Genomic DNA, 15,932 nt, shown 5'->3' with positions numbered 1-15,932 from the left:
AATAACAGTTTTTTTAACCATAATCAAAATATTATATCTTAAGAGTATGCTGTAAAATCCACTTTTCAGGTGTGATGTCAGTTTATAGATTTTTTATAAGAACATTTATAATAAACTTAATATTTGTTTAAAGTGAAGAGTGCAGAAAGGAAAATCAATAATCAAACCGTAATGGCTATGGGCCATTATAAAAAAAAAAACCGTAATGGCTATAGGCCCAGGCCCACAGACTCCCATCGTGAAATAAAGTTTGGCCCAAGGCCCAAGCGGTCATCCCCTGAAAGTTGAAACCTCGGGCCGTCGTCACTGTCGCTCTTCATCGAACCACAATCCAAGACTGAAGTTATAAAAGCTGTAAAACAGCCATTGGAGCTCAATTCAGATCCAAATGGCTCCTCTTGCTCCTCGATCCGGCGACGCAATCTTCGCCAGCGTTGAACGCGTGGTAAGCGAAAACCTTAATTCCCATCTCACCCAGTGTTTTGTCACCCAAAAACCCTGGGGAAAGAAATGGAAAGTCGAGCCAAGTAGCACTCGATTTGAACTCAGAGCGATCATTTCGTTTGTTTTTTTATTGGATGGAATTTTTGTCTTGATTTTATCGGGAACCAAACTGAATGTTAAGGATGCGACTATCCGTTGAAGTTCTTGATCGTGTCGATTTCCGTTGTTGATTCTGATTTCTGATATTTAATTTATTGTTCGTCTCGTAAATTTTATGAGCAACTGATCATAATTTCTTGATGAAATTTACTCTGTTTTTTTATTCATTCTGATATTGATCTATGAAATTTGAAATGGTGTAGAATGCGGAGCTTTTTACCCTGACGTACGGAGCGATTGTGCGCCAGTTGCTTACCGATCTGGAGGAGGTTGAGGAAGTGAACAAACAGCTTGACCAAATGTAACTTTAGCTCATCATTAGTGATTTTCTATTTATATTCCGTAGTTTTTATGTGCTCTTTTCAATTTATGGTTTCGTCTAAAGATGAATACGACATGCAAGCTGGTAATTCGATTTGTTTGTATTATGTAAGAATCCATCTTGACTAAATTCCTGTTATGGAGGCATACTAGGCAAGAGTTCTTCTTCCTTTTGATGCTGAAAGTGGGGCATGTAATGGGCATTGGCCAAATAACTTCGGTAGGATTTTTTTGAATTTCTATATTTATTTTAAATTAGAATGTATATTTGAACAAAGTGGAACCAGTTTTCATTGAGGTATATGTCAAAGATATAAGTATAAGAACTTGTCTTTGGATGAGGTAGATGTGTAGTTCAAGACTTGATATCATTAGATGCGGTTCAACTTTATTGCCTCGCACAGAATATGTATTCTCTTAGCCAATTGCCAAAGCAGCCTGGAAAATTGATGTATCTGGTCATGTGTTTTTTTCGAGAAATTTTCAGCCATAGTTAATTAATTTTTGGTGGATTTTTTTTTTTTTTTTTTTTTTTTTTTTTTTTTTTTTTTTTTTTTTTTTTTGCTTTTTCTTCCTCTATTTTCACCCTTTTATTTTTTTATTTTTGTTGGGAGGAAGAGGGGTTGTTTGATAAATGCCTTGACTTAATTATACCCTTTTAAATGCTCTAATACTGGATTACCACTCTCATGCTTCCATTGTTTCTGTCAGTAATCTCCAGCTGCCAACAACTTGCAAATGTCCATATTAGAGCATCTCATCCAAAATTGTTGATTAGCTTATTACAATTTTTTTGATAAATATTATGATAAAATCGGAAAGTTACCATGTTAACTGAAGCATTTAATTATCCTGCAGGGGTTATAACATTGGAATTCGACTAATTGATGAGTTTCTAGCAAAATCTAATGTCTCTAGATGCACTGACTTCAAAGAGACTGCTGAAGTAATTGCTAAGGTATGCTATCACCGTTTGTTTAGATATATGTATGAATTAATTATTTGTTTCAGTTATCCTCATAATTGTTTGAAACCTGCCAAATGTTCTTTAAATTGTGACCTCTATAACTACTTATAGTCAAATGCGTGATTCATTCCTCAAAAAAATGCTTCTTTTCTTTACACAGCTTCTTAAACTGAATATTATTATCATTTTTACTCTTTCCCTTTGGCCTATTCCCTTTTTCTGGATGTTTTTTTTTTTTTTTTTTTTTTTTTTGGGTGGGGGGGAAAGAGGTTGCAATCAGTGGCTTGGTAGATGAAGACAATCAGACTTGAACCATACATTTGAAGTAGGAACTTCCAAATAGGATAATCACTCAAATGGATGGAATCTTCATGGTGTCTACAAACTCAGAACAGCCCTTTGATTGCGAGTTTTTATATCTAATTAAGAAATGAAGACTTGTTAAAGTTGTATGGAGTGGTGCGGAAAATGGATTTAATAACTGACGTGGTGAAGATAGTGTGTTCTCCTAATTTGTCAAGGATTTTGGGTATTTGGAGCTTCACCAGTGGCTTGTGATGTGGTTAAAGTCTGAGGAAGCATGGAAACAGTGGATTTGCACTTTATTTGAGGAACTATTTTAGGGTTGGTCTATCAAAAGGCATTAGACATGCAAAGCATTTTGTTTGGAATGATACATTTGATTGTGGACTATGATTTTAGCATGATCTTTGTTGCTTTGAAGATCGTCTAAAAATATTGTTTCTAGACTCATTTCTCATCATGTATGGCCATGACATTTTTTGTAGTTGATTGCATGGGATAGTCTGGCTGTAACTTCCATTGGTATTGAGGTTTGTGAGAGCAATACAAATATGCCTCTTTTCTTGACATGTTTTGCATTTGAGGTTTGCGACGTTGGAGGAGATAGGATAGATGTAGATTAGTAGAACTAGAAGTATGAGGTTAATTATGATCATGGCAATCACTTATTTAAAACCTCATAAAAAATAAAACTTATGTAAAGCTAATTCGTGTTCATTTCCTATCTCAGGGATAATTCTTTCAACTCTGCGTAGCCCTATTCAAAACTTTTTTTTATAAGTTAGCCATATTCAAAATTATGGTATTAATGAATGTAAAAAGCTTGCTGAAGGATAAGTATTCTCTTTTCCAATTTTTAGCTATAGCTAAATATTCATAGATCATTTAATACAAAGCTTTGCTTCATCAGAAGAGCTAAAGTGTCTCTACAAGTAAAATACCGAGAAAGATTCTTACAGAGAAAAATGTCACTAACAATGTGAAGATCATAATTATCTTTGCAATCAATTTTATCTCTCAAGTGATGTGAGCTAACTCCATCCTGACTTCATGAGAGGGATTCCAAACAGGCAGTTCAGGGTGGGTCATAAATGGGCAGGGTATGAAATAAATTGTTTTTGTAAGAATCTTATTCAATAGAAATCTAGGCAAATCCCAAGTGCATAAGACATATACAAGAAAAGACACCTAGTTAAGATCAAGGGCTGGGTATGAAATAATTAACCATTGATACATTTATTCAATTTGAATTACCCAACCCGACTCATTTATTTAGGGTAGGGCCTTACCTACCCACGAACCCAAATATGCCTACACACATCCACACATGTAAATATATACACACATATAGAGACATATAGAGACATGCTAGCATACATATACACGTCTTGTAAAACTTGCATATTAGGTGTGTATTTCTTTTAATTTTTTGCAATTATTTCCTGAAGAAATACTTACTAGAATAGGAAAAGCATCATATGTAAGGTCAAACCACCACATCTTTGACTACAAACATAATTCAAATAATCCAATTGCAAATTTAGGATCTACCCAGTACACAAATTTGCTCAAGAACTAAATCTACCACCTATTTAGTACACACTACCAACTTGATGTGCCTTTGAAAATCACAAAAAGAGGTGCACAGTGGGACAAATTTCCAATTAAAAGCCTGCAATTTCTAGAAAATCTCAAGCATTCATAAGAGTACACACAGGTTACATTGGATTTTTTATTTTGTGAAATAAAAGAAAATTTTACAATTCAACATGCACATCAAAAGTGAAAAATGAAAACTAAATTTAGGGTTTTGGCACTTGGTAGAGGGGGGTTGTAATAATTGGTACGTGAGGAAAGGGCAGAGAAGCTGACAGAGCAATTGTGTGAACCATTTGAGACCTTCGGTTGCGGGAAGCAATTGTGGGAAATCATTTATTACCCATGTTACCTATTTAAAAACGGGGTACTAAGTGGTTCGATGCCCATTGGAACCCACTCCACAAGTGGGCAGTCTATTACCCACCCCTTCTCAGCAAGGTCAATTTCATATCTGCCATCCCAACTTTAATTGGGAACCCCATCCCTGCATAGGGATGACTTGGCCTTCTGATGACCTGTTCAACTTCAATGGTTGGCCTTCAACCTTATCCAATCCAACGGGATTGCAGCTTTAGGCTAATCTCTGGCTTGCATGGATCAATGTAAGGTCAGTGGAGTGGGCTTTGACGGGATGTAGATTGCACTCCTCTAGTTTCTTTTTATATTGTATCTAACTGGCTCCCTGTAACACGTTTTGTCTGGCATTTTTATAGGGGAGCATGCTTCTCGTATTTTGCTAGATTTGAGAATATTTTCTTCATCGTGTATGTGTGATTGCAAGACATTGTGCTCCAATTTTCTATCTTGTGTGAAACACGTTTTGGTTCATACGGGTCCTCATGATACTTTTTTGCAGGTTGGTTTTAAAATGTTCTTGGGGGTCACTGCATCTGTATCCAATTGGGATGCTGATGGTACATGTTGCAGTATCATTTTGGAGGATAATCCTCTGGTAGACTTTGTTGAGCTCCCTGATACGTGTCAAGGTCTATATTATTGCAACGTCCTAAGTGGAGTCATCAGAGGAGCGTTAGAGATGGTGATTTCCTCCTCGTCCTACTGCACAGCTTTATCATTTATTTTATTTGTTTCTTTTACCTTGGCACAATCATAATAATATATGAGATATATTTTGACGTCTACACGGTTCCTCCAAAAAAGGGTTTCCCATCAAGCATTGCTGGAAAAGCTTGATCATTAGTTGACTATTTTGTTTTTTAGTTGTGTGGAGCGGCTAAGGCCACACACCTTGTTTCCCCTTTCCATGAGAAGAGGGTGGATGATGGCACCATCATGGTTCAAGACATGAGTTTCTAACTTATCAAGTCAGGGAGGTTTTATAGTATCTTGATAAATGTAGCCATGGAAGAAGGCTGTGCTTGTTGCTCTGTTTTATAGCATCTTGATAAATGTATCTTGTGGATATACATGGTGCTCAAAATAGTCTTGCAACATTTTCCACAATGTCCAGGTATCAATGAAGACCGAAGTCACATGGGTTCGCGACATGCTTCGGGGAGATGATGCGTTTGAGTTGCAGGTGAAACTTTTGAAGCAAGTTCCCGAAGAGTACCCATACAAAGACGACGAGTGAGATGGGCGGGCAACAAAGCTTTGGATTTGAAATGTATACAGGACATGATTCTTGTTTCTTCTTTGTTTTCCAAATTATATAATGAATGTTGGTGGTCGCTTAGCTCATCGATCTTTCATCTCATCCACATTTCTTGGAAACTTTTATGTCTGATTTTATTTTCTTTATTGATGACATTTATGTGCCATTGTCAGAGGGGATTATGATTTGAGTGTGACAAACCACCGCCAAAGTTGATATTTCTAAAAATGATTTCAAATAACAACACCGAGAGGTGGACTGATGCATGTACCCCATCCTTCTAATCATTTTACATATTAACTGCAAAAGATAGGCCGTCCACAAAGGAATCTTTGGAAATTTTAGACGCTTGGTCGGCTGAGGTCATATTTTGGTTGGGTTTTGGAGTGTCGGGTGAAGAGTCAAGACTTTAGTGACTTGTTGATATTCTTATAATCAAAATCACATGCAGCTCTCTTTTGTTTCCTTTCTCCGATTTGAAACTTATCATTGAAATTGAAGACCCTCATTCTTGTGGTTCTTACCATGCAAGTAACTCAAATCAATCCCCAACGACCCAATGAGGGACGCAGGGGCCTAATCACCATGAGTCTAATGATTTTGACTCTTGATTTATATCCTACATTGATATGAAGCTAGACTCCCGACACAACTCTCCACGTGGCAGTTTCTGCTTGGTTGCCGACCTCACCAATCATTGCTACCATAAATCTCTCAAATAAAATTTACTACCAAACATTATCACTCGATCTTCTTTCATGTGCTGTGCTGAGGTCGGCCACGAAATCGAGTCTATAAAGTCTTCTTCACCAACCCGTTTACTGCCAGGTTCTCCTGCATTAATAACGCTGCCCCTCGCTCCCTGTGAAAACAAAAACAAAGTTGTGATACAATACATGACGATCCTATTCTTGGTAAGAAAAATAAAAACAGGAGAATTTCGAACGCATTTGGCGCATATATATATATATATATATATATATATATATATACACTATATTTCATCTCTACACATCACATTTATTATTATTTTTTATTTTTTATTTTTTATTTCTACTAAATTAATTGAATTCTTTTATTCATCATCTATACACTATATATTTAATAAAAAAATAAAATTAAAAAAATTATATGTGATGTGCAGAACATATAGGGTTTTAAGTAGAATTTATACATATATATATATATATATATATATATATATATGTTTGTATGCGTCTCCGAACAACGATGATTCGGCTGGAGTTTTCAACGTACACCAGATATTTTTATATCTGTACTCATATCCATTTGTGGGCAGTGGGCACACCACGACTGTGAATTTGGTGCACCACGTCTTTCGTCATGAACAGTAAAAACAATTTGCTCATAAACATTAATTCCGTGTAAAGCCGGTGTGAGGATCGGTACCTTTACTCTTTCATTGATACGGCCTATTGCAATGTCCATATTTTGGATACGGCCGCAATTAAATTACACCCAGATTGTCCATCGGCCGGGTAGAAGTTAGAACACACACACAAAAATTATCGTTTACCATTAACAAAAAATAAAATTGCATTGGCTTATGATTTTCTTGATAGCCGACTGCCAACTACTAGTGAGCTACAGCCATTACGGTACGTACGTGGAGATACATACATAACCAGCTAGCATGCATATTATTCTTCTAGTATATTTCTGTTTTGATCTTGATCTCACACACACATATATATAATGCAATACAGATCATGATAGACTAGTTTTTAGAATATAGAGCTTCTTTTTCTTTTTTAGGACGGAACCTCCAAAATTTTATTAACTCTCATTTATGACGGAACTTTTAAATAAACAACCCAATCCACCTTAACAAAAAAAACCAACCTCACCCAACAAAAGAAAAAAAACATAAAATAAAATAAAAATCTAACACTTCACCATCTACATCTAACATAAGCTATGCCCATTTTGTCTAATCTATACAAGCCTCTCAAAGAACGTGGAAGCTGAGAAATATCCGTGAACAAATTATCCTCCCCCAACGCACCACACCTAACCAAAGCATCCGTCACTTTATTCCTTTCTCTAAATAAGTGCTTGATAAAGAAATCAAAACCTTCCAACAAACCCATCAACTGGTCCCAATAATCCCAAAGATACCATACTGTACAGTCTCTATCCACAAGCCATGAAACCACCATTAAAGAATCACACTCTATATCAATTAAAAAATGACCCATGCAACTCATGCCGACAAATCTTTATTCCCTTTAGAGCCGCCCGAAGCTTAGCTTCGTTATTGGAACATGTACAAAAATGATGAGAAAAAGCAAAGACAAGATTCTCTACATGATCCCATAAAATACCCCCTCTGGCCTCCACCACGCCCTGCATGGATTGCCAAGACTGCTACCGTCCAGATTCAATTTTAACCTCCCTGGGCTCAGTTTCAACCAACAGACAACTTGCACCTTCATAGTTCTCTGTTTCACAACCGAAAGCAAATGCATATATATATATATATATATATATATATATATATATATATATATAGATCGATAAGGTACTTGATTCCAGTCCTTTATATAGTAGTATATATATGGTTCATGGTCACGACCCAGTACTGATCATGACTATATATATGTAATGGAATTAAGAACTTTAAGTTGCATCTGATCTAGTTTAGGTTACATCGATCTTTAACATCTGTATAGGTCATGTTGTTTTAATAGTAATTAAGAGGCTTACTTTCACGTGATTTGGTAGATGAGAGGTCATGAATTATTCGAGTACCCGTACGTAGACACGATATTAAGGAGATGAAACTTGCATTCATATCCATTAACGTCTTAATAATTAGCTCCGTCTCTAAGAAGCATCAATCACTTCATGATATTGCGATATTGCCTCTTAATTTCGAGTGGTTTTCTCAACAAGTAGTATAAAGTGCTATATATTATGCCACCTTCAATATTAGACGTAATTGATGATCAAATCAATCTTGAGGGCGATCGGCGCCTGTGATGAGACTTTTAGCTAGGGATATAGCTAGATTATGGAGTACTACTAGTACTGGATCATGAGTAGTACTACTACAACTATTATGTAAAGAATTAATTAAGATGATCATACGATCGAGTTACGTACCAGCTTCTATCTAATTCCTTTTTTTTCTTTTTCTTTTTTATTGCTAAAACTTGCATATATATATATATATATATTATTGTTATATATTGAGGTTAATTCCCTAGCTAGCTACAACATTTTCCGGATATTAATGAACAAAAATGAAAATGGAAAACATTAATTAGTTTTTAGTCAATAAAGTAATCTATTTTCCTTCTTTTTTTTTCTTTTTTTTTTGGAGGATTCAATTTAAAGAAAAAATCTAGATATAGCATCAAATAAATTTTTTTAAAGAGGGCATATATATATATATATATATATATATATATAGCTAGCTCTAGCTAGCATAAAATACATATAATGTGGGATCAGTATTAAAAGTAGTTATAAAATCCCATGATATATTTACTTCTCACCAATTTGAAAATATAATATTCGAGTGTGTGTGTGTGTATATATATATAGTGTTAGAGGCTTAATTAGAGCATATATTCATCAAAAAATTCGAGTCCGGACTCAAAGGAAAAGGTTATTATAAGAGATCAGCAAGAAAACAAAAATAAAAGCTGGACCATATATATATATATGCAATAGTAGCTAAATCCACGATCTTTGCAATGCTTCCGGCCATAATTGTTTATATTGAAAAAAAAAAAAAGATATAGAAAATAAAACAAAAGGAAGGAAAATTAATAAAAGACAAAAAAAAAGACACACAAAGAAGAGATCACTTTAGGCCAATAATGAAGTGGGAGCGGGGCTGAAGATGAGAGACTTGGAGGAATAATATATCACAAGCTGTGAGAACCAAAGGAAATGAAATGCAGATGAGATAGACCTGAATTATGATTTTAACCTTTTTAGACTGCACATTTCATCAATATATATCAGAACCTGTCCTTCCTATTCAAAGTTTAAACTTTTAACAACACAAACCTCTCTCTCTCTCTCTATCTCTCTCTCTCTCTCTCTGTGTTTTCTCTGATGACATCTTTGGCCGCGTGTTCTTTGCTTCAGCCATAGATTCTCAATCAGCAAAGCCCATCTGAATTATTACTATTCCACACATGAGCATGACTGTCCTTATAAATTCAAGTCCAAGCTTCATGACCTGCTACACCCTTTCTTCTTACTTCCTATACTCCTTCCTTTTTGATCGTTTTCCTGTGACGACCCTCGCTAATTTGACCCCAATCTACGAAGCACTACTGCCACGGGTAACTAACAGTTTTTTTTTTTTTTTTTAGGTTTTCTGTGAAAAATATAGGAGAAATCCCATATATATATATATATATATATATATATATATATATACATATACATACATATATATATATGGTCCTCAAAGCAATCAAACAGCTCCAGCAATTATATACAGTCCCGCTTCTTTCTCTCATTTGTGTCAAATTTCTCATCCGTGCAGTTTCATGACCGGAATGCACAACCCAAGCTATGACCTTCCTTGAAGAGGGATGGTGGTAAAGTTCCATCAGAGGTGAGGAAACTCATTACTTCTTGAAACCAAGTTCATTTACGGTCTCCCACTTATTTCCCATGCATGTTTCATCAATCATCTTACATTGAAAGCAAGGTGCTACTCTTTCTGGAAGGTTATAACTCAATCTATAAGACTTTTCGAACTTTTTCCTTGCAGAATTTGTGTTAAATAACTGAAATTGTGCTAGGGATAACGTGGGTAAGTAACCAAAAGAACTTTTGCCTTTGATTCTCCTCATCACATGTTGATCTTTTATAGTGAGAGACCAACCTCGATAAAGCCGAGAGGGGCATTGAGCATAGAATGCAAATGGGAAGAACTCTGCAGAGAAACCAAGCTAGCTAGCTAGCTAGCGTTGATGACTTGCAGATGGGAATAATTTACCTAGAAAACCAAACATTGATGTCAACTACTCCCCAAGGATAAGTCGTTTTTTCTACATTCTCAGATTGATTTCAGGTGTTAGCTAGATGATTTTATATTGGGTGAAGTGACTGATCTTATTTATACATGAAGAGAGGCCAAAAAGCAAAATCTTGTTGGCCTGCAGGTATCGCATCTCATATAGCCAGATCACAACTTTGAATTATTAATTGGACAGACAGACAGACAGCTATATATATTAAACTTGATCTGAATGTACGGGTAGCTAGTCATTAGGCTGTTTAATTTGGAAATGGATCTAGTGCTTAGTTAGTACTACTACTCATGCATAATATAATTATATCCGATACAAAATTGCAGATTTGCATGCATGACATATGTATATATGGATGTTATTCTGCAAGTACTTTCCAAGATTGTAGGATACACTCCAATTATTTTCTTTATAATTCTCTCTTGACCATTAATTGTTTATTCCTATCTGCAGGCTTGAGAAGACATCCCGAGGCATTCAAAATATCATCAGCGTCCCTGATCTCTTCCCTCTCCATGGACCATGAACCCCCATTTCAAGAAACATACGAGAACCTTTTACATCTCCCTTATGATCATGAGCCAAAAGACGAAAGCGTTTTCATGGTAGAGGAATGCGATCTACCCATGATTGATCTCAGTAGATTAGATCTCGAGCGAGGTAAGTGCATAAAAGAGATTGCTCGAGCAGCAAGGGAGTGGGGATTCTTTCAAGTTGTGAATCATGGGGTTTCTCAAGAGGTTCTTAGCAGCTTGAAATATGAGCAGACGAAGGTGTTTCGTCTGCCTTTTAAAAAGAAGATGGAAGATGACTTTTTGAATTCATCAGCCAAAAGTTATCGTTGGGGGAATTCAAAGGCTACTTCTCTAAAGCAGGTCCCATGGTCGGAAGCCTTTCATTTTTCGATCTCAGATATTTCAAGAATGAATGGATATAAAAGTCTCAGGTACTAATTAATTATTAACAATATTAATTTCTGTTGATGATTTTCTTTTTCAGTCGTTTCAATCTATATATATATATATATGGTAATGCATCAAAACCTTTATCAGGTAAAAGCTAGCTACTTAATTAAAATATAATTATATCTAACCTAGCTAATTAGGATGTCCTCTCATGCATATATACCACTTTCTCTTGGCATGGGGGCCAGATTCTTCTTTTTTTCTAGTATATAACGACATATATATATATAGTCTTCTTTAATTTTTCTTAAGTTTCAGCATGCATCATCATGAGAAACCCTAGATTATACACACACACACTCTACCGGCGCGGTACTTGTGATCTTCTTAATTTAATTTCTTAATTCTCTCCTTATTTTCTCTTTCTAGTTTTTTCTTTTTCTGTTTTTGGTTTTAATTTGTTTCACCCAACTGGAGATAGTACTTAATAACAAGCTGCTTGCAGGTTATTATATATGCTGATCAACGAATTCGCTTTATTTTATTGGATGAATTTTAGGAATATAGACCTGCAGACTGTTCTGATTTGCCATTTTTAAGGCAAAAACTAAATAAAGAAAAAATTACTAAATTGATTTTCTTCATAAGCTGCTTAATTAACCTTAAAAAATTAAAGAAATCCCTTTCAGTACTAATATTTTGTAGTACTGGTGGATGGAGAAGCTAGGGACAGGGCCATTTGCCCCTTTCCCCTCCCAAAATAAAAATAAAAGATAAAAGTAATATTTACATGACTCTCCATGAGCTTTAGCCTTTCTGAATTTTAAAAAATAAAAATAAAAAAAAAATGAAAGAAAAATATCATTATTCAGCTTAATAAGTACGTACGTACCCCTCTCCCAAAAAGAATATATTAATTAATGACCCGCTAATTAGCTAGCTCCTATGAAATTTATAAAGCCCATATGATCTTTTTCTCTAAATATCAAAAAACATGTATTTATGTAATTTATTGCTAATTAAGATTCAAATTAAATTTTAGTCCCAGATTTAAAAAAGAATATTCATTTTTAAACCACAACTTTATGCTAATATATAATTAGAATACTAAATTTTCAATTGAAGAGAGAGATCCGAATCTTTCAATATTAGCTATATATATATATATTATAGAATATTGATGATCTACATGTATATCTATGTCATGAATAGTGGACATATAATTAATTAATAACATATTTTGCCTCTTGAATAATATTATATGTTGAAAATGTTTACTTATAATTATAATATATGTTCAGCCTAAAAGATTATTAATTTTTGACTCTGCCATTAATTGATCAAGGGATTGATGAAATTAAAGACAATAATATTATATATATAGTACGTACGAATAATATTGTAGTATATATACCATAAATAAATTCCATATGTTTATTTTGTGGGTCAAGAAAATGATCACTTGATCAAAAATGGCCAATAAGCGATCGAATTGCGATTCATTTGTTTATAAGATAAGATTAATATTAATTCCACAATTAATCAATGGCTTATAACCAGTACTGCTACTTTAAATGTTTGACCCTACAAACATTCCCTTTTCAAAATCCTTTTAATTAATTAATTGCCTCAAGTTTCAGACAAAACCGTATATATATATATATATATATATATATATATATATATATATGCTTTAATCGGTTGCCACCTAATTAATTAATTAAGAGTACTTTTGAAATCTTTATATATAGCTAGCTAGCTAGCTAGGTTTAGATCAAGTAGTAGTACTGGCCTTTGTCTCCCCGGCTTCCCGACACCAATTAATTAAAAAAATGAGAAAATTAAATAGTTAACGGTAATTAATTAATAGTAGTACTATATCGTATATATTAATTTGCTGATAATAATTAAAAACTTGATATCAGGTTTAATTCAAACATATATATATATATATATATATAATAGACTCATGTACTACTCGCACTATTTCTCGTCCAAAAACTCACGTCCAAGTCCTATGATCAGATTATTATACGTACATAGGTACGTAGCTAGCTAGTTAATCATGTTTCATGCACGGTATTCATGGCTATATATATATGGCCAGGAAGGTTACGACGTTACCAACTCAACTTAATTTGCGCCATACCCCACATGCATGCAGTACCCTTCACCCAATGCCATATATAGATATATATATATATATATGACACATTCTAATAAGTCTTTATTATATATTAAAGTGCTAATAATTGATATATGAAAACCATTAAAATTTTCTATATATAAGCAAATTATATGATTGAGAATGACAAAATTTAAGATAAAAAGTAGCATTGCATATATATGATCATAAAATTTCACGACTGCCCTAATTAGGGTTTAGAAAAATTATATTGCATGAACAGTTTGTATAGTACGTACTACTGCCCTTGATTATCACTGATTTAGTTATGTATTATCTGTACTTTTATTATCGTTTAGACGTTTTAGTTATACTTGATCATGGTGTTGAAGGTGCAGCTAGGCATGTTTACGCACGTGTGTGTATTATTATAACATGTAGTTTACGTACTAGAGTTATATAATGCATATGGAAAATGCTAGCTAGCTAGTTTGTTTCCTGTATGATTTGTGACAGGTAGCAGATGATCAAAAATAAAAAGCTTAATGAAAAATAAACAGGTAGCAGATCATGTCTAGAAAAGAATACGTACGTACGTGTATGCATTAATTAATTAAGCTTATTCAGTACTACTAATTATGAGAAATAATTTCCATTGATCTCCATTTTTTTGGTTAATTAGAAAATGTTACATACCCAGAAACTTTTTTTTTTTTTTTAATTTTGACTTATGATTTGTGACACACACACATATAATATATATATATATATATATATATATATATATATATATATATATATGCATCAGATCAGCCATTGAGGCATTCACGATAGTAGTTTCCGGTCTGGCTCAAAGCTTAGCTGAAATTCTAGCACAGATTTTGGGCATCGAATCTACTTATTTCCGAGAGACTTGCCCTCCAAACATGAGTTATCTTCGAATGAACAGATATCCTCCATGTCCATTTACACCCGAGGTCTTTGGCCTGGTGCCTCATACCGACAGCAGTTTCCTTACAATTTTGTATCAAGACCAGGTTGGAGGATTGCAATTCATGAAGGATCGAAAATGGTTTAGGGTTAAACCTAATCCGGAAGCTTTAATTGTCAACGTCGGTGATTTATTTCAGGTAATTCCATATTTAGATTATAGTATCACGCGTACTTAATTAGCTTGATCTATTATTTGATCTGTATATATAAAACTCTTTTAATTTTTTTTTTTTTTAGTAAAGGAACGATCAACTTTATTTTAAAATTAAGTAGGATTTAAAACACACAATCCCCAATGATGATCAGAGCTTTTAATATATCAATCATCATTCCTGTCAACTGTGTTGATCTAACAATAATATTGCTTTTCAACTAAAACACTTTTACATACGCACTTGATTGGCCAAAACTCATCTTTTAATACTTGGATTGACTCTGACAAAATTCAGATCAAATTAATGAGTATTTAACCGGCCATAAAATCATATCCAGCTCTACATGATGCACCTGCACATCATGCTTTGATTAGTTCATGCAAATGTTATATATTGACATTTCACATGTGCAGAAAACTTCCGGTCCCGATCGACCATATTAATTTGCTTTCCCATGATTTCCTAGATAGATCTCTTTGATATTAATGCAGGCATTGAGCAATGATGTTTTCAAGAGCATCAAACACAAAGTGGTTTCCACTCGAGACGTTGAAAGGTTTTCTGTGGCATATTTCTACTGCCCCTCTGCTGAAGCGGTGATACAGAGTTGCACTAAGCCGGCACTGTACAAGCAGTTCAGTTTCAGAGAGTATCAGCAGCAAACCCAAAAGGACGTTCAGGATACCGGTTGCAAAGTAGGGCTCTCAAGGTTTCTATTATTGTGAGTGATATTTCACCGTAATCAAGCAAATCATGTCTTGGAAACTTTTACAGTGGATAAAAGAATTACAATTGTCGAAATAGATAATCTAGCCCTAGCCTGTCCCTATTCCTTAAAACTCGAATGTTGTGCAAGTTTGAGTTTATGAAGGAGATAATGTATCAATAAAGGTATACACGAATGGATGAATTAAACCTATTTTGAAGGAATATATACTTTTACTCGTATTTTTTTTTTCTGTTTTTTTTCTAGCAAGAGATCATTGTGATCATGAACTACGAATTAAATTAAGAACAATGCTATATATAGTTTTAAAGTGTGCAGTCTCCACGTACTCTCTAAAAAATGTGAGAGCGACCATTAAAAATTTTTTTTTTTTTATATGAGTTTTAAATTTATCTATTTTTTTTAAAAGGTGTATGCAATATTGCACATTCCAAAACTTTTAAACTAAATGCAGAGTAGTTTTGTATGGTTGATTGAACATGATAGATATATTACTCCCACTTCTGACATTGACCTTCTGTCAATGCCAAAGTTAGATCATGCACTTGTACTTTTCTAATACCTACCTGACTTTAAGAACTGCATATGAACCTAAAAA

At 34.1% G+C, this 15,932-nt stretch overlaps 2 protein-coding genes across 4 annotated transcripts; both read left to right on the top strand.

The window, feature by feature from the left end:
* The first annotated feature begins 240 nt into the window (after positions 1-240).
* LOC121235944 (trafficking protein particle complex subunit 3-like) lies at positions 241-5,574 on the top strand. Its single transcript, XM_041132392.1, has 5 exons — positions 241-445; positions 807-904; positions 1,783-1,882; positions 4,650-4,832; positions 5,265-5,574. The coding sequence occupies exons 1-5, from the start codon at positions 389-391 to the stop codon at positions 5,385-5,387; spliced, it is 561 nt and encodes a 186-aa protein (XP_040988326.1). The 5' UTR covers positions 241-388; the 3' UTR covers positions 5,388-5,574.
* A 3,870-nt stretch (positions 5,575-9,444) lies between these two features.
* Positions 9,445-15,399, top strand: LOC121236076 (gibberellin 2-beta-dioxygenase 8-like). 3 transcript variants are annotated; one of them, XM_041132570.1, is made up of 5 exons: positions 9,445-9,730; positions 9,937-10,123; positions 10,883-11,375; positions 14,409-14,589; positions 15,099-15,399. In XM_041132570.1, the coding sequence occupies exons 2-5, from the start codon at positions 10,072-10,074 to the stop codon at positions 15,330-15,332; spliced, it is 960 nt and encodes a 319-aa protein (XP_040988504.1). In that variant the 5' UTR covers positions 9,445-9,730; positions 9,937-10,071; the 3' UTR covers positions 15,333-15,399. The 3 variants fall into 3 exon arrangements, with proteins under 3 accessions (XP_040988504.1, XP_040988503.1, XP_040988502.1); XM_041132569.1 differs by having other exon boundaries at positions 9,446-9,730; positions 9,937-10,008; positions 14,268-14,589; XM_041132568.1 differs by having other exon boundaries at positions 9,447-9,730; positions 14,268-14,589.
* Positions 15,400-15,932: the final 533 nt, after the last annotated feature.

Source organism: Juglans microcarpa x Juglans regia, chromosome 6D (assembly GCF_004785595.1).
Source record: "Juglans microcarpa x Juglans regia isolate MS1-56 chromosome 6D, Jm3101_v1.0, whole genome shotgun sequence".
NCBI classification, from domain to species: Eukaryota; Viridiplantae; Streptophyta; class Magnoliopsida; order Fagales; family Juglandaceae; genus Juglans; species Juglans microcarpa x Juglans regia.
The sequence above is the reverse complement of the archived record's forward strand: the minus strand, read 5'-3'. Positions and strand labels throughout refer to the sequence as shown.

Bases quoted from the DNA above. Each gene is read 5' to 3' on its own strand.
- LOC121235944 (XM_041132392.1), top strand. From the start codon at position 389: ATGGCTCCTCTTGCTCCTCGATCCGGCGACGCAATCTTCGCCAGCGTT. The intron at 446-806 runs GTAAGCGAAAAC...GAAATGGTGTAG, and splicing joins TCGCCAGCGTTGAACGCGTG to AATGCGGAGCTTTTTACCCT. The intron at 905-1,782 runs GTAACTTTAGCT...ATTATCCTGCAG, and splicing joins AACAAACAGCTTGACCAAAT to GGGTTATAACATTGGAATTC.
- LOC121236076 (XM_041132568.1), top strand. From the start codon at position 10,072: ATGTTTCATCAATCATCTTACATTGAAAGCAAGGTGCTACTCTTTCTG. The intron at 10,124-10,882 runs GTTATAACTCAA...TCCTATCTGCAG, and splicing joins GGTGCTACTCTTTCTGGAAG to GCTTGAGAAGACATCCCGAG. The intron at 14,590-15,098 runs GTAATTCCATAT...ATATTAATGCAG, and splicing joins ACGTCGGTGATTTATTTCAG to GCATTGAGCAATGATGTTTT.